Below are 24297 nucleotides of genomic sequence, written 5' to 3' on the forward strand. Positions count from 1 at the left end.
CAGCTGCCTAAAATCGGGACGCACTTTGGAGAATCAGGCCCATACTGTGTCAGTCTGCAAATAGGCTTTACAAGAAGAGAAATCATGCAAACTGAGGAGAGATACCAAAGCACATTCTTGACTGCTTTGCAGAAAAAATTAAGACTGATAAGGTTCTGTATAACAGATGCAGGTAGGAAAATGCACACATGTGCGGTGCAACATTCTAAAAAGTTGTATTAGGTAGGAAAATGCACACATGTGCGATGCAACATTCTAAAAAGTTGTATTAGGTAGGAAAATGCACACATGTGCGATGCAACATTCTAAAAAGTTGTATTAAACAAGTTGGTGAGTGTTCTCATGCAGTGTCCACCGGATGATGTCAACCAGTTGTAAGACTTACATCCTGCTTGTCCTTGGAGACTGTTATGTTCTTGGAGAATATTATGACAATGCTGATAGTAACATAGACTAACATATACCAACACAGAACTTCACACATTTCTGCATTTGGTTACCTTGGCACCAAAGGCACATTAAAACCTACTTTTGTCCTATTATAATTTAGTAAATCCTCAGTTACGATACCATAAATACTGTATTTGAAAATCAACATAAAGCTACAAATGTTTTGCTAGGTAATTAGATTATAAGTCTTTCTACTACAGAGGAAACATGGAAACAGTTGGTAAGTCAGACTAAAACCTCTACACAGAATCACTTGTTTGTCTTGGATGCCACTTGGAATCCTTGATAGACTCACAGCTTCCTCAACTGATATCCATCTGTTAATCCAGTTATACATGTCTTACCTTCATTATGATCTCATCAGTTTTCCCATGTGCTACAGCATCTGGTTTGATAATTGCCACTGTGCAGGACTTGCCAGATGGAACTATGGTAAAACAAAGCAAACAATAGATCTGTAGTTCCTTGTACAATTCTTAAGAATCAGATGTTGCTTGGAAATAAGACATGATTTTAAAAAATTTGCAGTCTACAATCTTAAAAAGAATCAGAATAATACAACCTATTTGATATTAATATGTAAGTTAATCAAGTGTGATTATTCAAGTTTATAATGAATTTATTTGAAACACTTGTTGTAACATAAGAAAATGAATAAAGATTTATAAAACCAAAAAAAAAATAATACAACCTCCAAAAACTGTCTGATGATTCTTGTTTTTCAACATTCTTTTGTCTTCATGGTAGATTCCAAGGTCTGCTTTGCATCATTGTTAACTTTAGCCCCAAACTCCTCACCCATCAATGCACTTCAAAACCAGAAGTATGGTAAGTGGCTGCAGCTATTATGAACATCAAATGCATAGCCTTGTTTTCTTTAATGTTATAAATTTGAGGACAGCATAATTAGCTGTTTTCTGTCTCAGATTTGGGTGAAGAAACATAGAGACACTATCAGTTGATTCCCAGAAAGTAGTTACAGCATGTTAGGTGGTGACCTCCTTCTCCTCTGCTACCATACCTTGATTGCCATGTTAAACAACCCGGTAGCAGGGCATCAATGTTGTACACAGGGCTGGATTAAAGGATAGACCCAATAGGCAAGTGCCTAGGGCATGAAATAGTCATGAGGGCCTGATGAAGGAGGGTATCAACGCAAATTTTTTTCTTTTCCAAACGGCAACAGGCCCCCCCCAGCTTTGATCGGCAATGTGCCCCCCCGATCAGCAATGCAGGCCCCCCCATCAATGGAAAGTAAAATCAGCAAGCAGCGCAGGTAAGATTGGCAACGGCAGGTGTAATTTTGCAAAGCATCCCTCTCACGTGTGGAAACAGGAAGCACCGTCAGAGGGGAAGCTTTGGGCTGAGCACCACTTGCAAAATTACAGTTGCTGTTGCCTTTCTTACCTGCGTTGCTTGCTGATCTTACTTTCTGTCGATGGGGGGCCTGCGTTGCCGATCAGTGCTGGTGGGGGGGCATTTCCGTTTAAAAAAAAAAATAGGAATGAAAGGTGAGTGGTGAAATGGGCCTGGGGTGGAGGGAGAGAGAGAAGGGGGCAGGGCAGATGATGGATGTGGGAAGAAAGGGGCAGGGCAGATGATGGAAGCGCGGAGAAGGGAGACAGAAGGGGGCAGAGCAGATGATGGAAGTGGGGAGAACTTGTGCCCAGGCCTCACCTCATCACTACTGCTGCTGCTTTTCCACATGCTGGATGGGGAGAATAAGATAGAGTTAGTGAGATAGTGGAGGGTAAAGGAAAGGGGTGGCAAGCTGTGAGTAGACACAGTGAAAAGAGGGAAACTGAGGGCTGAGTAGTAAGAAATAATTTAATTTAGACAGAGGCAGAAAATAGAGAAGGAAGACCAGAGAAGACAAGGAAAGGGAAGAGAGAGGAGAGAGAGATGCCAAAGAATGGGGAAAGAGACAGAGATATCAGATTTGAGTGGAGGAAATGAGAAGAGAGAGATATGCTAAAAACCACAGGGAGGAAGGGAAGGAGAGAGATACCAGACCATGAGGGGAACAGAGGGAAGATGATGGATGCCAGACCAAAGATGGGGGGGCGGAGCAAGAGGAGAGATGGCAGGAGGAGACAGACAGTTTCTGGAAGGGGAAGATAGTGGATGGAAGAAAGAGAATGACAAGAAGATGAGAAAAGCAGAAACCACATGACAAAGGTAGAAAAAATTCTATTTTTTTGCTTTAGGATAAAGTAGTATTGTAGCTGTGTTGATAAATGTTTAGAAACAGAAAATGGAAATACAGTGATCATTTTATTGGATTAATTTTAATACATTTTTGACTAACTTTCAGAGACCAAATTCTCCTTTCTCAGGTCAAGACAGAATACTATAACAGCAGTATACTTTATTGACCTAAGGAAAGAGGGTTTGACCTCTGAAAGCTAATTTAAAAATGTATTAGTCCAATAAAATGGTATTATCTTATTTTCCATTTTTTGTTTTATTTGTTAATTTGTTCAGTATTGGGGGATATGCATCACTGTTTCTTCACCCCTAAACTGTACCTTCAGTTTGTAGCACAAACCAGCATGCTGAATGCTCTGCACAGCTCCAATGGAATTCCTATGATCGTCAGAACAGCGCAAAACATTCAGGCCGCCAGTGCTAAAAACCTCTTCCATGCTTTTATAAAAAAAAAAAAAAAAAGGGGAGGGGGGTTAGTTTGTGATTACTTATTCCATACTGGGTGAGGGTGGTTCTGTGTCCTGTGTGTATGAAAGACATGGTTTTTTGTTAGCGTTGACCAGCCTTGTTTGACGAAATGCAACAGGCATGGTTCCTGGGAGCACCTTAAATAAACCTGATTTTAATCTCCTTATTGTCTGCTGATCTTCTTTTGTTCCACGTTGGATTTTTTGGGGTGGACCGCTTGCCTTATTCTTTTGTTACAAATTAACACATACATGGAGTGAAACGTACCAGAGGAGTTACAGATTTGGTTGTTTATATTTATGGGTTAAAGTTCTACGACATAGAGTGAGGCAGTTGAGAGGAGTTGCAAACTTTGTTATTAATATAGACTTATGTTTCGGATAGTATTACTGCTGTACAATGCATCTGAACACTTTTATATACATATGGAAAGGGTTCCAAGTTAAAGTCATCGGCAAGTAGAAGGGAAGGAAGGGGGGATTTGTTCAGAGATGTTTGGGGTTTGCATAAAACTAAAACTGTACACTGGTACTAGTATGGTAATCTTTGCTGTTTGTTTTGAATTTTATAATAAAAGAAAAAAAGAAATACAAGTGGAAATAAAGAAGTAAATAAGAAAACAGGTAAACAAAAGGGGCGGAGCAGGGTGTGGGTGGGGCGTGGGTGGGACAGGGCTAGGGGGCCCAGTGTACTTGTGTGCCTAGGGGCCCTCGAAATGTAGGGCTGCCTTGCTAAAATTAGGTATAGATTTTATAAAACAGGATCACCATGTGAAGATACTCACCAAGATTTGAGGAGAAAAATGTATTCTTTCCCCCTTAGAGATACAAAACAATTTACTAGCTGCTGCTGTTAAATTTTATCACTGTATCCCCCTTTGACTACTGCTGAATTTTACATTATGTATCCCTTTGCCCCTTTGCTCTTATGTGGTTCATGTGGCAGTTCACATGTCTGTTGGTAGGAAAAGTCCCATTCTGAACATTATTACTTACTTAGCTCATCTTCTTCTGCATGGACCTCAATATCAGCATTTTCTTCTTCTTTTTCTGTGAAGAGGGCATCATCCTTAATCTAGAACCAAGAAAAGCAAAGCAATGAAATGGTTTCAGAATAGCTAAGATACAACAGAGCAGTGTTCTCCCTAGCGCCTTTTAGCCGGGCGCCCCGCCCGGCTAGATTAGGTGAGCGCCCAGCTGTCATCTTGGCTGCAAATTCGCCTCCGCCTGACTTTTTTTTTTTTTTTTAAGCGCCAGAAAAAGGGTTTTCAGCTTTACTTTTTAAAACAATTTTCCTACTGCTGGTCGATTTTTACAGTCGCAGTTGGAGGCAGGGGCTGCAGGCTCATTATGACCCAGTGCACAAACAGGAAGAACCCCGACATCGTGTTTACTTTTGTTCTGCAGCTTATCGCACAAGACAGACATTGGTTCTCCTCATCTGCACAAAGCGAAACCAATCAGAAAGAGGAGAGGCGGAAGCTCGCAGCTGCGTGCTTCAGTAACTGCTGCAGGCTAACGGAGAGAGAAGGTACCTAAGAGAAATGAAGTAGGTCCAAGAAATAGTTTCGCTACAGGCTAAGGCGGGAGATAGGGCAGGGAGGAAAACTTACAACTTGGTGTTCTTGCTTGCTTCGGGCCTTCCTGGCTGCTGGGTCCTGCCTACTTTCTGTTTCCATGAAAGCAGGACCCGGCAGTGAAGAAGGCCCGAAGCAAGGAAGAGCTCCAAGTTGTAAGCTTACCTCCGTCGCTGACCTATCTCCTGCCTTAGCCTATAGCGAATCTGCCGACCGATGGGTGGGGGAGAAGTGATGGGGGGAGAGAAATGCTGTTACTGCTGCACCCAATTGGGGGGGGAGAGAAATGCTACTGCTGCATCCAATTGGGGGGGGGGAGGAAGACCAGGGAGAGGAGAGGAGAGGAAAGAGATGCTAAGACCATACGAGGGAGGGAAAGGAAAGGAAATACCAGACTATGGAGGGGGAGGGAGAGATGTCACGGCATATGGGGGGAGAAGGAGACAGATGCTAGACCAGGGGAAAGGATGGAAGGAGGGAGAGAAAGGAAGGAGTGGAGATGCAAGATAATGGAGGGGGTGGGGGAGAGGAGAGAGATGCCAGGGCATGGGGGGAGGGAAGGGAAACTAAGGAGACAAATGCCAGATCAGAGGGAAAGGAAAGAAAGGTGCCAGAGCAAGGAAGCAGAGGGAGACATAGGAGAGGAGAGAGATTCCAGGGCATGAGGGGGAGGGATGGGAAGAGAAATGCTGCTGCAGCACCCAACTGGGGAGGGGGGGAGAGGAAGATAAGTGCTGCTGCTGCACCCAATTGGGGAGAGAGAGGGGAGAAGGAAGACCAGGGAAGGGAGAGGAGAGGAAAGAGATGCCAAGATCATAGGAGGGAGGGAAAGGAAAGGAGCTACCGGACCATAGAGGGGGGAGAGATGTCAGGGCATATGGGGGGAGTGGGAGGAGACAGATGCCAGACCAGGTGAAAGGAAGGAAGGAGAGAAAGGAAGGAGAAGAGATGCCAGATAATGGAGTAGAAGGGGGAGATGGAAGGAGAGGAGAGAGATGCCAGGGCATGGGGGGAGAGAAGGGAAGGAGATAGAGATGCCAGAGCATAGGGGAAGTGGTGGAGACAAAAAAAAATGGAGAGAAAGGGCACAGGAGTACAAAGGCACAGAGTACAAAGGGCACAGAATACAAAGGAGAGAAAGGGCAAAGGATATACAATTTATTGAAGGGACATAGAAAGAGGGAAGATGCCATATGGAACAGAGAGAGGGCAGACACTGGATGGAAAGGGCAGAGAGGGTGTACAATGGATGCAAGGGGAAGAGAAAGAGGGCAAAGGCTGGGTGGAAGGGGCAAAAAGAGAGGACAGATGTTGCACGCAAGGAAGTGAGGACAAACGCTGAATAGAAAGAAGAGAGTGAAGAGAAGATGATTAAAGCAGAAACGTCAAAATATGGAAAAAAAATTTTGTTGTTGCTTTACGTAGAATCAAGTAGTATTGTAACTGTATTGATTAAAGTTTATCAATAGGAAATGGAAATAAAGCAGTTTTTGGGGGACTAAACCCCTTTCCTCAGGTCAGGACAGGATACCATAACAGCAGTATACTGTACTGTCTTGAAGAAAGATTTGGCCTCTGAAAGCTAATTACTACTAATTGAAAAATGGATTAGTCCAATAAAATGGTATTTTCTTATTTCTCTCTTCCCTGTTTTATTTATATTTATTAATTTGTAAAGTAGTGATTGTTATGTAGCAGTTTTTTCAAATTTACATCTACTGTCTTTATATTTTGCAAAGTATTAGGGTACGTGTCACTGTTTCTGTGGTGTTGCATTGTATGCAGAGTCTGGTTTCTTGGCGTTTCAGTTTAACTTTTGTCTACATATTTCTATTTTTAGTTTGTGATTATTCCATATTGGGCGAGGGTGTATCTCTGTTCTGTGTGTATGAAAAGGACATGGCTTTCTGTTAGCAATGACTGTACAGGATCAATTGACTGTGCAGTAACTGGCTTGTTTAGTTTTACAATGCGTGTGTTGGTGTTCTAGTGCTCACTGCAGTGTTTAAGATTCTGCCTTTTCCTAGGTGCACCCTTGTTGTGTAACTCATGGATTATTACTAAAAAAAACCTTTTTTTTATATAGAGGAGGGTGTCATATATACTAGGTACGCCACTGGATTTAATGACCCTATTCTAACTTTACTGATGATGTAGGTGTTGTCCCCCCCCATGCACACTATAAGAATTAAAGCTCTATTAAAGCAAATTAAAATAAAATATTTTAATACATTGCTAATTATTACCTGCATTTTTACCTAAACTGTTTTGCCTAGCTCTCACTTTGATTTCTATCTGCTACTTTTTTATTTTGCTGTAGTGCAATCACACAGGTCTCCTTCAAGGCTCAGTAACACCTCTCCATAAATTATGTGGAAGAGGTTTGGAAGTGGGGATCTCATCTATTTCATATCCTCAGTGAGACCACAGGAAGGAACCTAGTGATCAAAATATTATTAGAGGTGCTGTAGAGACGTTTCTTGTATGACTGGATGAGCTATATTTATCTTTTTTTTTTTTAGTTGTTTAAATTCATGCAGAAATAAATGGCTAGATTGAACCTAATGATTTCATTAACGCATTTCCCTTTTTTAAACCTCTATACCATTTGAAAGAGGGCGAATATTTAATTATTCACTTCTAGAATTGGAAACTTCTTAAATTTAGTAAAAATATTCTGGCACAAGTGTCAAACCTTAAAAAAAGGAAGTCATAGTGAGCAATGGAAAATAATAATTAATAAAAATAATACACATTTAGGGCTCCTTTTACAAAGGTGCGCTAGTGTTTTTAGTGCACACACCGGATTAGCGTGTGCTATCTGAAAAACTACCGCCTTCTTAAGAGGAGGTGATAGCGGCTACATGCGCGGCAATTTAGCACACGCTATTCCTCGCATTAAGGCGCTAACGCATCTTTGTAAAAGGAGTCCTTAATTTTCCCCACCACCAAATTTCCCCGTCTTGCCCACCCCACCCAGCTACTTTTTCAAGCCACCTGGATGGGGGGGCGTGGCTTAGACACGCAAGCGAATGGTTGGGTAATAGACGAGCTCCGTGTCAGACAAGCTCTTATTTTAAAATAAAAAGCTCCAATATTGATATTTTATTGAGAAAAGTTGTGGATCATAAGAATATGGCATCGGGCAAACAAAATAAAAACGATGCTGGTGCCAGTGGATCGGGGACAAGCAGTAATAAACGATCAAAGCCGGAACCCGGGACACCTTCAAAAGTTCCGTTGCCTTCAGAAGGAAAACGCTGATATATGCTGCATACAAGAGACCCATCTGTCAAACAATGAATCTATAAAGCTAAAAGGGGATTGGGTCAAACAATGTTATTTTTCTTCGGCAATAGGAAAAAAAGCTGGTGTTGCTATATTAATAAATAAAAAATGTTCTGCTTCATTTAAGTTTATCTCAAAGCAAAAAAAAGAAAAACAAAAATAATTGCCATTAAAAATGAGAGTGGTGAAATGTTATCCCAAATTGATCCAATTATAAAACAATTTTTAAAATTTTATAAAGATTTGTATTCTTCCGAGCCTTATTCAGAAAAGGAAAAAGATGGTTTAGATTTTTTAAAGTTAATAGAGGGACCAAAGATTCCTGAACATATAAAACGAAGTTTAGAGGAGCCAATATCCTTAAAAGAGTTAGATACAGCTTTGAAATCCCTTAGGGTTGGATCCGCTCCAGGAGGAGATGGTTATACAGTAGAGTTTTATAAATCATTTCAAAATGTCATAATGCCCTATTTACTAAAATTATATCAGACACAACTAAATAAAGGTTGTATTACAGGTACTATGGCTGAATCAATAACAATAGTTTTACCTAAGCCAAATAAAGATCCCACTTTGGTTTCAAATTACAGACCTATTTCTTTAATAAATGTAGACGGAAAAATTTTAACTAAGGCATTAGCACTAAGATTGGCTAAAGCTCTCCCTTTCATTATAAATATGCATCAAACAGGTTTCGTAGCTCAAAGACACTCATCTCACAATACTAGATTGGCATATCACATGTTGTATTTAACAAAATCTATTAATGACCCAGCATTTTCTATTTCATTAGATGCTGAAAAAGCTTTTGATAGAGTGGAATGGACCTTCATGTATCAGGCAATGGAATGGTTTGGTATAGGATCCGGATTTATACAAATAATAAAAGCATTGTATAGCTCCCCTGCTGCTAGATTATATATTAATAATAATTTTTCAGAACGGTTCATTATACAGAGGGGGGTTAGACAAGGATGTCCACTATCTCCTTTGCTTTTTGATATCGTTTTGGAACCCTTGTTATTAGCCATAGAACAGGTAAAGGAGATACAGGGTATTCCACACTCAGATAGAGAATATAAATTATCAGCATATGCGGATGATATTTTACTTAATTTGAGAAATCCGGAAACAACCATTCCACACTTGCTTGAATTGATTGAAAAATTTGGAAAATTTTCAGAATATAAAATAAACTGGAATAAATCAGAAGTGCTTCCACTCAATGTACATTGTACAAAAAGTCTATTTGACTCATTTTCTTTTATCTGGAAAGAAGAGGGTTTAAAATATTTAGGAATTTGGATTACTAAAACTGTGGATGAGACTATGAAAATTAATGAAAAAAATTTATTACAAAAAGTGTCAGAAATGTGTGAGCAATGGAACCCTTTGTGCATATCTTGGTGGGGGAGAGTGCAAACTGTAAAAATGATGATCTTACCAGTAGTTTGTTACCAAATGGGTATGATACCAATTTTTTTTCAGGGGTCTTTTTATAAAAAATTGGATAAAATTTTAACAAAATTTATTTGGCTTGGAAAAACCCCCAGAATTGCTCTAGTATCTTTACAAAGACCAATTGCGGAGGGAGGGGTAAATTTTCCAAATTTTTATAGGTACCATCAAGCCTATATTATGCGTCAAGGTATGTATTGGATCCTCCCAGAACCCATTGAAAATATACCAGATTGGTTCTGGTTAGAATGGAGACTAATGTTTCCTTTACGTCTGAGTCATGTTATCAGTATTCAAATGCCAAGGTTATATAAGGAACACAAAATATTTGTTGATACTTGGAAAACTATAAGGTATATAAGTAACCTAACTCCTATTCCAATAACTAAATCAATGACTCAAACAATATGGCTAAATCCAAAGATCAAAGTTGGTGGTTTTAAAATTATCTGGAAACATTGGATGATAGCTGGAATTCGGATTTTAGAAGATGTAATGAATAAAGGTAAACTGCTTGAGTTTTCACAATTGCAAAATAAATTTGGTTTAAATAAATCACAATATTTTAGATGGATGCAATTGAAGCAGACCATCCAGGTAGGGTTCCCTGAATGGAAAAACCTTAATAACTATCATAGTATGGAATTCTTATGTTTCCAGATAGATTCCATTGGTCACCAGGCCGCAATGTGGTATAAATTGATATCTGGATTCGTACATAAAAAGAAAAAAAATGGTCTTAGAGATATTTGGAGCATTGAGATTAAGCATCAAATTAATGCATCTCAATGGCCACGACTTTGGTCTTGGAGGTTAAGATGTACATTGTCAGCTTCTATGAGACAAACTTGTTTTTTTATTTTACATAGAGCTTTATGGACCCCTACACGTTTACATAGAATAGATAGCTCTAAGTCTAATAGATGCTGGCATTGTCATCTAGAAGCAGGGACATTAGATCATCTTTTATTTTATTGTCCATTCATATTAATATTTTGGAAATCAATTTGGCCTCAAATTAATAGGATGTTAGAAAATCCGGTAGCCTTGACATATGATACGATTTTGTTTGGTACTGCAATGAGAGCTCGGAGTCAAATTTCGTCAAATAACAATAAACTTTTATTTATATTGACTGGAGTAGCAGTTCAACAAATTACACATAACTGGAAAAATTGTGACAGATTAAACTATAATTTTTGGTGGAACTCAGTTTGCCATATATATAAGATGGAGCATACATTTGCAACACAAAAAGGATATATAGATAAGTTCAAGAGGATTTGGGGACCATTAACAGAATATTGTAACAACTGATTTTCATTTTTCCCATATTAAGATAATGGTTAAAGGAGGGAGGGTGGGAGGGGGTAAGGTTTTTATTCTCTTTGTCGTAAATTATAAATGATCTATCATAATAGATATTATTCTTATATGACAATAACAAAATGAAGGGAGGGAAAAGGATTAATAATTAAATAATAATTGATAAAATCATTATAATTTATTGATATATAAAATTGTAATAAAGATAATATAAGATATGTATTATATAAAATACATTATAGATATATCAAGTGTATTGTTAAAATAATTGTATGACAATTTATGACTTGTTGTTATATGTAAAAATCAATAAAAAACTTAAAACAAAAAACAAAGCCACCTGGCTGGAAAAAATTTCTGGGGAGAACGCTGTAGAGTATCTTTTATACCGCAATTCTCTACAAGGAATCTATGCAGTTTACAATAAGAGTTAGATCAAGTTCTTACAGTAACATTTTTAAGCCCAAACTTGTGGTTGTTAGAGGGAAGAGGTGAAGGATAGGAGATTGGCTATAGAGAGAAGAGATATGTCTTAAGTTTCTTCTGGAAGTCATGGTAAGTTGGCAGATCTCAGATGCCAAGGTATGTTTTGGGCCAAAACTAAAAATTATACCAAAATAATTTCAATATTGTGACTAGCCAGGTATTCTCCCTGCCAAGGTCCCAGTTAGGGCAGGGGGAAAAGTAAAAATGAAATCCCGGGGAGGAATCAGGAAGGCACAGGTAGTTCCTGAGACTGACATTATCTCCTTTGACCACCAGAGGGAGCCTGAATTGTCTGAGGGAGAATTAGGTGAGCTATACCCTAGTCACCACCGGGGGAGCCCAAGAGGTCCCTGGAACATTGCTGACTCAACTAGAGTAGGGCGTTGCCCCAGAGTATTTAAGCCTGCAGTTGAGAACAGACAAGCAGGCCAGCTAGGGAGAAGGTTTTAAACCTTTTCTCCCTAGGGAGTCCCCTGGGCCAAGCAGGAGCAATAGACCAATTCCCATGGAGCTATTGGAGGCTGGACAAGCTGAGGAGCTGCCTATTCCAGAGGTGGAACAACCCATGGAGTGTGAAGAAAGTCTTACAGAGTGTGCTCCTGGCTTTCCTGAGGCCATGCAGGTGGACTGGGCCTCAAGCGGCAAACAGTGAGTTTTGTTTTTTTCACTTGACTGTTTGGACTATTTTTGTTTTTGTAAGCTAGGAGTGTGAATTGTTGGGAGAGGTTTTGCTAACACCCAGGGAGGGAATTTTGAAAGCCTGTCTTGAGGCCTATATTTTGCAAAACCTGTGACACTCTCCTTTCCTGGCAGTGGACTGAGTCTGCCAGAGGCTTTATTTGAACTTTGGGCACTGAGGTTTGGTGAACAAGTGCCATGAACTTTATTTTTTTGTTGGAGAAACTATCTGCTTGGGAGCAGACAGTGCTAACTGAGGAGAGCTGAATCCGCAGGTGCAGCTAGGACTAAATTAACACTGAGAGCAAGTTTGGACTTTATTTTGGTGCTGTTTATTTGCTTGCTTCTTTTGGCATTTTGTGTTTTGCTGCTGTTTGGAGTTCTGACAATTTTTCAGCTACATTAATGAACTACTTACCTTTATGAAGGAAGGAATAAAATTGAATGATTTCCCTATGAACTACATTTGTTGTAGCTTTGATTTATGGTTCCTGTCTAAAGTCCAGTCCTGCAGGGTGACTCCATTTTGGGTCACACGCTGGTGTGCTATTTTGAGGTAACCACTTGGAGCGCTGTAGAGCCCTGGTCTGGGCTACAGTGGTGGCTACAATATCAATGAGTCTCCACAAAAGTGTATGTACCAATGATAAATCGAATTAAATTAACATAATTTGAATGAGCATTTTATACATAGAAGTAGGCACTTATGGTTAAATTGTTTTTACTGAGCAGCAATAAAATGGTGACAAATGGTGTAAGAATTCCCACAGGTTGTGGAAGGCCTGGTTAGCGCAAACAGCACAGAAGAAATAGTAGGGCGTGGCAGAGACCTTTCTAAGGCCTGATCAGAGGGTCTTACATGCAAGCAGACACATTTAAAACTTTGAAAAGTCAGGATAATGAACACAAGACCAGGAAAACGATGTATAATGTAGGAAAATGAGAATTCAATATTTAAGTGAATTGCTAGGTAAAGCAAGACCATAAGGAAAATTAGATATACAGTACATAGAGGAATTAAACTGCCTTCATTTTTTTTTCTGTCCTTCTTTGTGTCTTTGTCTAAACTACTGCAGTTTTCCGCCTTGACTTCATGGCTTTATTTAATGCCAGACCTTTCAGTCTGGCTTGTGATAGTAGGAGGGAAAATATAAGGTTTCACATTTTTGAATGCAGATAGTTTATATGTACCTTAACAATAATTATTAAGATATAATGAGTTGCTTGTGTATGAATGATGGGATCCCATGTGTGATTGTGTATATGTGTTTGGACATGAGAAATTGGTTGTGCAAACTTTATTTTTTATATATTTTAAACCTGAAGAAATCCTGAAAGGTAACATCTGTAGTTTGACCTATTCGACCATTAAGCTAGGTAACTCTCTTAACTCTGTGACATTCCAGGAGGCTTGCTTGCCTTTTTAGGACTCCTTTCAGCCAGCATAGGAATTTTAATTAAAGGGGGTTGTCTGGGCTTTCTTTTCTTGTGTGTGTCAGTGAAACTTGAAACTGTCAGTTTTTCTCCCAAAGACACAGAGGGCTGGTTTGATTTAAACTTTTACAGAATTACTGAGAGAGAAAGTGTTCATTGGGTACCTATGACAGCGAAACAGAATCTCTTTGTGCAAATACATGAAGACGGCCTCTGTTGGCTGATTGGTAGACTGGAGTGATGTCATATTTGGTCATTGCGAAAGTATATAAATGAACGAACCGGAATAGGTTCTCTGAGTTCATATTGGTCAGGAACGATGCACTTTGACACGCCTGACTATATATTGCTCCATTGTACAAATGCTTTTTGAATCAAGATTTCTGTTAAATTTTAATAAACAATATATGATTGGAAATATTTGTACAAATATCATTATTCCTGGGAACTTAAAGAGCGGAGTTGGAATTACACTGCTTAAGGTGGAGAATGGATGGATCAGGTGTGAGATTGACATTATATGAATGTATCATACAAAATATCTACATATATATATAAATTCTTAGTGGCATATGAACATATGTACTTTGTGCCAATGTGTCCCAGTAAGCTAATTTATAAAGGCAGACAGGCATATACGTATATTGCCTTAATAAAACAGGTGCAACATACTTGTTTATATGCCTTCCCTACTTAGATGCCCTATTATAAAAATTACCCTTGATGAGTCTAATTCTATAACAGGGCATCTAGGTGAAAACTTCAAAATGGTGTCATTTTAGCTCTATTTTATAGTGGCAATATAGGCTCCTTTGTGCCTTTATAAAATAGATCCTCAGAATAGTATGCAACAGCAAGCAAAAGCCACTGCACAGATTTACATGTGTACATTGCAATTTCACCTCTGCTCCACCCAATCTGTACATCAGGGAAATCTTGCAAGCAAGGCCTTCTCTATACCTAAAACTGGCTTTATGCACAAAAAACTGCTTAGGAGTAAGCTTGATATGAATTCTAATAAATTAATAATTCTTTATAAAATTACCCTCAATGTTTCTGCATTTCATGTGTCATATATTTGGTGTTCAATGCATTTATTTATTTCATATATCTTATTCTCCACAGGTACTAGGTTTGGGGATGTACAGACATGCATTTTTTATACACAAGCAGTTGAAATTACTACAATTTAACATTAGAAATAGTAGAATAAAACAAGCATAAAAAATAATAGAAGAAATACACATATAATTTATACACTCAAGCTAACATTAAATGGGGAGGTTAAAAACTTCCTTAAATAAGACCATTTTCAACATCTTCCTAAAAGCCAACTTGTACTGTACATCAAGTTTATTTTACAAACTATCTAGCAACAAATTCTCTGACACTGGTATCACAAAAATAAAAGCCCACATATGCACAAGATCATATTTTACTTATTCTCAATAAATCTTGTTGATTTGAACATAACTCACAGGTTGTTACTAACAAGGACTAAAGAAGGCTCAAATTAAATTTCCAACACATCACTCTAATAACTATCCAAAGTAACTTGAATTTAACTTACTGACAGAATGGGAGCCAAGGTAAAGTAATCAAAATGAGGCTAATATGAATCTAGCTGAGACATTCTGGGCTATTTGAAACACTTTAGTAGCAACCAGACCAATCAGTAAGGAACTGCAAAATGGTCAAATGAGATAACACAAAAGCCTGCAAAACAACACAAAATCAAGTTCTAACAAATCCGTAAGTTGTAGCAATATATGCAACTTTCTAAACAAAATCATTACAACTTGCCAACATGAACCCACATCTCAAATTCAAAATCACCCCTAAATACTTAATTTCAGACTATTCTAGAACCTGCCACCTTAAACATACAATATAATCTGGGAATCTTAACAATGAATCTTGTCTTATGAATAAAGTTTTGGTCTTGGCTATGTTCAGAGATAAATTAGGAGCAGTAGAAACTGATTAAATAACCATCCCTAACTTGGAAAAGCTAGAAAACCCAAATGAAGTAAGTAATATCAAACAAACAACATAATATCATCAACATACTGTATATCCAAAAGTGTACGCCTGTATAATACCAAGGTGTTTAAGATGTCTGATCATTAGAATAAGTAATCAATGGCCCCCAAATCTTTTTAAACTTATGATAATTTCCTTGTTGCATAGCAAGCACCCTTTTCATTTTATAAATATGACATACTGAATTCCACCAAAAAGTATAATTTAGTTTAGTGTAATCTTTCCAATTTCCTGTAATCTGCTGAATGGCAACCCCTGTCAATATCAATAGAAGTTTATTATTATTTGCTGAAATTGGGCTTTTAAATCTCATAGATGTACCAAATAGTATAGTATCATATGAAAGGGCAACATGATTTTCTAACAATGAATTAATTTGGGACCAAATTAACTTCCAAAAGGCATTTATATAGGGACAGAAAAAAATTAAATGATCTAAAGTCACAGCTTCTAAACTAAAATGCCAGCATCTATTGGACCTAGAGCTATCCAACTTCTGTAAACGAACTGGGGTCCAAAAAGCTCTATGCAACAAAAAGAACCAGGTCTGCCTCATAGAAGCTGACCTTGTAGTTTTTATTCTCCAAGACCAAAAACGTGGCCATTGAGAGGCAGAAATTTGGTGCCCAATCTCAATGCTCCAAATATCCCTAAGAACAGTTTTTTGTTTTTTATTCAAATACCCATACAACAATTTATTCCATTGTGCGGCTTGGTGACCCAAGAAATCCGCCTGAAAGCATAGGAATTCCAAACTATACTGAGAGTTAAGAACTTTCCATCCTTGATATTATATAAGATATAGGTGGGGTGGGATTGGGAAAGATAATAATTGCTAATTGTTTTATTATTAATAAATGGGTGGGTGAGAAGGGATTCTTTTATATTTTAATGATTATAAGTAAGATTGTCAAGTGATTTGTTAAAAATTTTTCTGATTGATTATTATACACTTGTTGTAAGATATGAAAATGAATAAAGATTGAAAAAAAAAAAAAAGTGTACGCCTGTCTCATACAAAGTGGCCTTTATAGTAAAGACAGTACAGTTGACCCTGGGGAACATCCAACCACAAAAGAGCCCAATAAGAAGAGATATGACCCACTTACCCGTTGATATCAGTAAATATTGCTAACAAAAAAACCTTTAGAAACCCAATGGTATATATAGTGATTATTCCAAAATTACCACTTCACGTTTGGTGCCTTGATCCAAAACCTTCTTCTCTGCTGTTAGTTGGTCCAAAATGGTTTTATGTAGTAATGGTGCATTTGCTCCTCTTATAACAGCAACCAACTCTCCTCCCTGTAATGTACAATAACCATCTTATTTATGAGAAGTACTTTTGTGATATAAATGTGAGAATTTAGCCAATTAACTAGATGAATGCTGATTTTCAATATTAAGTCAAGTAAGAACATAAGAACATATGAATTGCCATCCTGGGACAGACCGAAGGTCTATCAAGACAGCAAGCCCAGTATCCTATTACCAACAGTGGCCAACCCAGGTCCCAAGTACCTAGCTAGATCCCAAGTAGTAAAACAGATTTTATGCTTCTTATTCTAAGAATAAGCAGTGGATTTTCCCAAGTCATCTCAATAATGGCCTATGGACTTTTCTCTTTTAGGAAATTATTCAAAATAACTTGAATTAAACATACCAACAGATTGGGAGCCAAGGAAAAGTAATCAAAGCGAGGCTTCTAGGTTAAATTTACCCTACCCACCAGCAATCTGGCTTATATTGAGAGAAAAATCTGAGACTGATAGCCCACTGCAGCTCTCCTTCCTGCCCTTGCTGATAGAAGAGGCTAGGGCTGATAGTCCTTCATGAAGCCTTTTCTCCCAGCCATCCAGTTAAAATGTTAAAAGAAAAAGCTGGGGCTAACAGCCTCTTCCTGCAGCTCTCCTCCAACTCATCTGTCCAACTTGAAAAGTATTTTCATCCTAGTTAAAAAAAAATATTCACTAAGGTTTACCCTCCTACACTTCTGACCTGAGTCACCCTTCTTCACAACCTCCAGAATACCAAAAGCCCCTGTGGGAGATTCCTGGCTGGGTTTTCCAGGAACCCTGCACATTCACCCAATCAGCACACATAAACCACTTTAGAAGATGCAAGAAAAGTTTTTATTGAGACATCTATCTGCCCTCATAGGCTCAGGAAAGGCAAAGATATGCTTTTAACTTTTATATCTCTCATCTTATGCAACAGCCTGTACTCTTTAGGCAGTTAGACATATCGCATTCAGTTCAGCATCCTCAGCTTATGGTCAATTTCCCCAGTTCTTACAGGTTTAAAGCATTTGTCTGATTCCTACTTCACTTGTTAAATAGTCCAAACAGAAGAACATTTAGGAGAAAGAAACCCCTTTTCTCCAACAACAATCTCAACTGGCTTCAGCTCAGCTGCCACACTCCAAACACAGGACAGTCACCTTTAAACATGCAGGTTCAGTTTACAGAGATCTTGGATTAGAAGTGTTTTCCTGGATGGGTTCACGTCTAGCTTTCTCACTCCAGTCTTCCCCAGGGCTTGAATGCAGCCACGGCTAGGGAAGGTCTCTTTCCTTTGGGAACCTCTTTCTCTCTCAGGGGACTTCCCTGAATGACTCTTCTTTGTGGCAGATAAACACCTTCCCTGCTGAGTCCCGCCCCCTGACTCAGCTCGGCTACCTTGTTAAGGTGGCTCAGCACTGAGCTGTACAGCCCAGTGCATTCTGGGACATGTAGTCCGCTCAGTCTTGGGTTAGCAGCCCCTGCTGTATGGAGGTGGAATGGAAGCATTAGTGGAAGATAACCCTTTACTCTTTCATAGCTCCCCATCGCTAATGTAGAATACTAGCTTCTTTTCAGCTTTCTGTCCTGAGTTAACATAACATCCAAGGTCAGAACAGCACTAGGCAACAATCTAGGAGGAATTAAGTCTCGTCTCCTCTTCGCTTGTCAACTAGTAATTTTAGGGGAAAGGGAGGGGGAGTCCAATTGAATATTTTTTTTTAAACTTTGGAAGGATTGGGCTAGTGACTCTGCAGTGATATTTTTAACAAGTGGGTGAGACAGCGGGATGTGCAAACCTTTTTTTTTTTGTTCAAAAATTTTTATTGGTTTTCAAAGAAAGTACAATACAAAAACAGAAGATATATAAACACTGTGCATAGGAGAAGTCTAGATATAAGCATATACATGGGATAATTCATTTAACAATATACCGGAGTAAACAGGGAGAAGAGAGGGAAAAACATAATACAATTGATATAATGCCTAAAGGGAAAAAAAATATATAGTCATGTTAAATCAAGATTCACAAAGTCGTATGATGGGTGACCATACAAGTTCATATTGGAAAAGCTTATTGTTTCTTTCTGCTAAAACTTTTTCGTATTTTCCAATCAAACACACAGAGTTCCACCATGTATGGAAGTCAACCTTAGAGAGATCTTTCCAATTGTATAGGATAGCCTGAAGAGCTAATGTCATTAAAAGGGTAAACAGTTTAATCTTGTATTTGTGTAAGCTAGTATGGAGGCCTTGAGCCATAAGGATTAATAAAGAGAAGGAGAGAGGCTCGTCAATATCTAGAGCAGTACTTATGGTCCTCCAGACCTTGGTCCAGTAGTCAGTAAGATGGGGACAATCAAACAATAAGTGTATTAACGTACCAGGCTGCTGTTGACAAGACCAACAATTTGGCGACAGTGTTGGATCAATTTTATGAGAAAGGATGGGGGTCCATGTGGCTTTGTGGAGTAAAAAGTAAATAGATTGTAGCATAGATGCGGATCTGATAGACTTAAATATATGTGTCCATACTTTAGACCAATCAATCGCATCGGAAGGTAGATCCAGTTCTGAAGACCATTTATTTGCAGAAAAAGATTCATTAGGCGAGGTCTCTTGAAGCGTTCGATACCATAAAGAGGCTGTGCCACCTGCTTCAGTGATTTTTGCAACAAAAGAGAGGAGACTTGGAAGATTTCCTAAGGAGGATATGTCAGGATACACTTTTTTGTAGACAATGGCGTAATTGCAACCAGTAAAAGTACTGAGTAGATTGGAGGGAAAATTTGTTGGATAATTCTGTAAAGGAGAGCCAGCGATCATGTTCAAGTAAATCTCCTACATATTTAATCCCACTTTGTCTCCATTTGGGCCAAGAAATCATTTTATCTTGTATTTTTATAAGTGGGTTATTCCAGATGGGTATTAGACCAGATTGAGACCAAGGTATTGACAATACTGAGTCCACAGCTGTCACCGCCTTCTTCAGCGATGTAAAAATATGATCATTCTTGTCCTGTTTCTGTAGAGAGCAATACATTGTACGTTAGTCTGGCCGTAGATATCTGCTTCCAGTTTTGCCCAAACAGGTAAAGGATCTTCACGGGTAGTCGAAAAAGAGTTTGACCAGTGACGCAGGATAAATGCATAGTGATATTGTAAAAAGCAAGGGAAATTCACTCCACCTTTCAATCTGGAAACCTTCAATTTAGATAATGCAATCCTTGGATGCTTCTTGTTCCATAAAAATTGGGAGAGCAATGAATCCAATTGTTTGTATATTTGCTTAGGGAGGAGAAAGGGGAGCATACTTAATATATATGTTATTTTTGGAGAAATCACCATACGAATGGATTCCATTCTACCCCACCAAGTGAGGTTGAGTGGGGACCATTTATGAGTGAGTGATTTGACAGTTTCCAGTAAATAATCAGCGTTAAGCTTAAGAGATTCTTCAATAGTTGGAGCTAAATAGACCCCCAAATATTTCATTTGTGAATCGGTCCACTCAAAGCCATAAACTTCTGCCTCATATCTGGCCTCTGGACAATTGAGAGGCATAATAACAGACTTTCCTTTGTTGAGTTTGTAACCAGACTCAATTGAGTAGCTTTCAATAGTTGAGAGGATATGCTGTAATGAATCTGGAGAGACATATAGCAAAATATCATCAGCATAAGCTGATAATGTTATTTCTTGACCCTGATGACAAAATCCGTGTATGGAGGGATTATTCCGGAGCGCTATCAGTAAGGGTTCCAAGGCAATATTGAATAAGAGGGGCGATAGAGGGCAACCCTGTCTGGTTCCTCTACTAGGTGTAAATGCAAAGACAGTCGTCCATTTATATAAGTTCGTGTAGTAGGGGAAGTATAGAGAATTTTGACTTTTTGTATAAAATTGGGTGAAAAACCGAACCAATGCATTACAGCAAATAAGAAAGGCCATTCGACTCTGTCAAATGCCTTTTCAGCGTCAAGGCCTAAAGAAACAATACTTTGATCCTGCAAGCAATGAGGTTTGTTCAATGCAGAAATAATATTGGAAAATGTGTAAGTGTTGTCTGAAGAATAGCGACCTGTAATGAAACCACATTGATCTGAAACTATAAGTTTGGAGATGACAGTCTGCAATCTACTGGAAAGAACTTTAGCGTAAAGTTTTGCATCTACATTTATTAATGAAAGGGGTCTATAATTGGGGATACGTGTCGGGTCTTTGCCAGGTTTCGGTAAAACAATTATTGTAGCTTCCATGAAAGATCCAGAGACATTACCAGATTCTAAAAGGTATTCAATATATTTTAGATAATGAGGAAGTAAGACATCCTTAAATTCCTTATAAAATTCTACTGTTAAACCATCCGGCCCTGGGGATTTACTAGGAGCCATTGTTTGTAGGACTGTTACCAATTCATCCAATGTGATAGGGGTGTCAAGCAGAGTGACGTCTGAAGAATCCAATTCCGGGTGAGGAAGATTATCCAGAAAGGCATGGGAAGGGCCAGGTGAGGTCAGTTCTGAAGTGTATAGTATGCTATAATACTTCATAAAGGCTTGAGATATGTCGGAAGCCTCAGTGATTGTCGAATTGTCATTCAGTATTATACTGGCTATATCAGCTTTGTCCGCTCTATTTTTCAATGATGCAGCTAAGAGATGACCACATTTGTTGGATTCAGCAAAGTAAGAAGTTGATTTCTGGAATATAGCATTAGCCGCAGTTTTGCTTAATTGAGAATTATATTGGAATTTTAATTTGCCCAACTTAGTCAGTAAGGACATATCCAGTGGCGATTGTTGATGAAGAGTTTCCAGATGTTTGATTTCTGATTCCGTCTGTTGGATTTCAATCCTCTGTGATTTGTGTTTATATGCTACATATGCAATGATACTTCCACATATATAGGCTTTAAAAGCGTCCCACCAATTGCACCAAGATGTGTGGGTGGGTTGATTATTACTGAAGTATTCATCTATATGAACCCTAATGTGCTTCTTGAAATTCATATCTTGTAAAAGTGCAGAATTAAACCGCCATTGCTTAGGTATAGGTGAAGGTGTTGTAACTTTAATTGTCATAATTATGGCAGCATGATCAGAAACGGAGATTGGTTGTATGTTTGAGTCTTTAATTGCAGAAAGCAGGGAATTACTGATGAGGAAATAGTCGATTCTAGAGTAGGAAAGGTGGGGGTGTGAGAAAAAAGTATACTCCTTCTGAGTGGGGTGCATGGTTTTCCATACATTAGACAACTTTAAAGTATCGGACATCTGCTGAAGAGCAAACCAGGCTTTCGATTTTTTTATACCTTACTTGGGATTTTCGGTCGATAATCGGATCAGGCACTAAATTGAAATCACCACCAATAATGATTTCGGTGTCCGACATAGTGAGAGCTGATTTTGAAATCTCATGAAAGAATTCAGGACTATCAGTGTTTGGTGCGTATATATTATAGATTGTGAACGCGGATTTATCATACAATATCGTGACCCTTACCCACCGCCCACAGAGATCTGAGGATGATGAGGTCACAGTTAGACCTGGACATTTTCTGATGAGGGTCAAAACACCACCTTTCTTTTCGACAGCCGGAGAGAAATAGGGTGGCAATGTCCAGGGTAGTGCAACTCGTTTAGATGCAGTTTCATCCAAATGAGACTCTTGCATCATTATGATATCTGGATCAAATTGTTCAGTATAAGACAACAGTTTTTTTACTTTGATCTTATTATTTAACCCTTTAGCATTTAACGACAATATTTTAAGTGACATAAGCAATCTCAGATAAAGATGTCATTTGTTGATGCCATTCTAAGCTACACCAAGTAATAAACCCATGTATACTCAGAGAGAAAAAGTGTAGGTAATTGATAAATAAAACAGGCAGAGTAAGTGATAACATCATGCAACATAAAGCACAGTGAAAAGGCGATGAACTCATCTCTAGAAACCTATAGTGGGTACACTAAAGAGGCAAGCAATGGAAAGGCAGGAACGGAGCACCCTGAAATATTAAACTTGTTACATGCAAAAAAGCAAGCTACTCAAAATCTGCGTGTAACGCATGCAATATAGGCATGCGATCTTAATAAAGAAAGGTATCATGCTTTATTTATTACCAGCTAGCAGGAGTGAAACATGCAAACACAGTCAGTGAAGGAAGTCCATGCATAATGGCACACAGCACACATCAAACCTGATGTATGGGAGTCGGGGAGTGTTGTTCGATGAAGGCTGCGAGGTCTTCAGGGCTTGTGAAGTCTTTAGTTTGGTTGTGGAGAGTCACCCTCATTCTTGCAGGGTAAAGGAGCCCATATTTGGCAGTAAGTTGTTTTAGCTGCGGTCGGTAGGAGAGTAGTTGTTTCCGCTTGTAGGCAGTCGTTTTGCTGAGATCAGGGACAAAAAGAACTGTAGCTCCCTCGTGCTTCAGTGGCGCGCAAATTTTGGCGCGCTGCATAATATCAATTACTTGCTGATAGCGAAGCAATTTTACCACCACCGGTCTTGGATATCGGGTGTTTGAACTTCGGAAGGACGGGACACGGTGAGCTCTCTCTATTTCAAAATCTTTTTGAAACGTAAGATCTAGGAGCTTTGGGATCCAACTTTCAAGATGTTTAATAAGATCTCGATCTGGAATTTCTTCCGACAAACCAAGGATTCTAAAATTACTCCTCCTTGAGCGGTTATTGCTATCTTCCAGCTCTCTCTCTAACGCTGTAATTCGATGAGAGTATTTGCGGAGGTCAGCCACGTTGTTTGTGGTTGCATCCATTTTGGATTCAAGTGTGGAGACCCGTGCCTTTAGTAGTGAGAACTCCGTAGTAAGATTTGTGAGCTTTTCATTAATTTCCGTCGTTTCTGATTTCGTGTCTGTGACCAGTTCCTTTAATTCCCTTATTTCCGCCAGGTGTTCGCTGTTGCTAATGGCGTCGGGCAGCGGCGTCTTAGAAGGAGAGGCCGGATCGGGTTTGTGCCTTTTGTTAACCTTCTTGTCTGCCATCACTACCGAGCGAATTTCGCAAAGAAAGAAGCTGAAGGTATTGAGGAATCACGCAGTTATTCCTATAAGATTGAAAGCTGATTTGTAAAGAGTAGAATAGCGATTTTAGTTATCGGGTGCAGGAGCTCCGTTTTCAAGCAGCCATTTCTCGCGGGCTCGATAGTGCCCCCGATGTGCAAACCTTTGATCTGCTGGCCCTAGGCGTTCAATTTGGCCAACTAAGAGATTGTTTGTGTCAGCCCTGGCTTTTTCTTTTAACTTGTGAGGCCAAGAGGGAGGCTATGGGACAGGAGGATAGGGAGGATCTCAATGAAAATAGGTAGGGCTGCTCTGGCAGCACCTAGACTTGGCCACCCAAGTTAGTTAGTAGGCACCCATCTTTCCCTGACTCAGCCCCTGCATGTGTCTACTTTTTAGGATCCTAAGTTTAGAAGTTAAGTAAAGTATTGGATTGGATTTATTTCATTTGATAAACCACTTGAACATAGTGTAAATAAGTGGGTTACAAAAACTAATTTTATCAGAGTAACAGTTTACAATCAGCAGAAAATTATACTTAACACTTTCAAACAAATCTTTTGTCTTGATAA

General features: G+C 38.9%; 1 protein-coding gene across 1 annotated transcript in view; it reads right to left on the bottom strand.

Moving 5' to 3' along the window:
- NME9 (NME/NM23 family member 9) overlaps nt 1–24297 on the bottom strand; it is a 206151-nt gene that overhangs the window by 113158 nt on the left and 68696 nt on the right. The window contains exons 6-8 of the mRNA XM_033945325.1: nt 16604–16720; nt 4122–4200; nt 795–877 (exon numbers count right to left, since the gene is read on the bottom strand). Coding sequence (XP_033801216.1) covers nt 795–877; nt 4122–4200; nt 16604–16720 — 279 coding nt within the window. The remainder of the gene's footprint in view (nt 1–794; nt 878–4121; nt 4201–16603; nt 16721–24297) is intronic.

Source organism: Geotrypetes seraphini, chromosome 5 (assembly GCF_902459505.1).
Source record: "Geotrypetes seraphini chromosome 5, aGeoSer1.1, whole genome shotgun sequence".
Taxonomy (NCBI): Eukaryota; Metazoa; Chordata; class Amphibia; order Gymnophiona; family Dermophiidae; genus Geotrypetes; species Geotrypetes seraphini.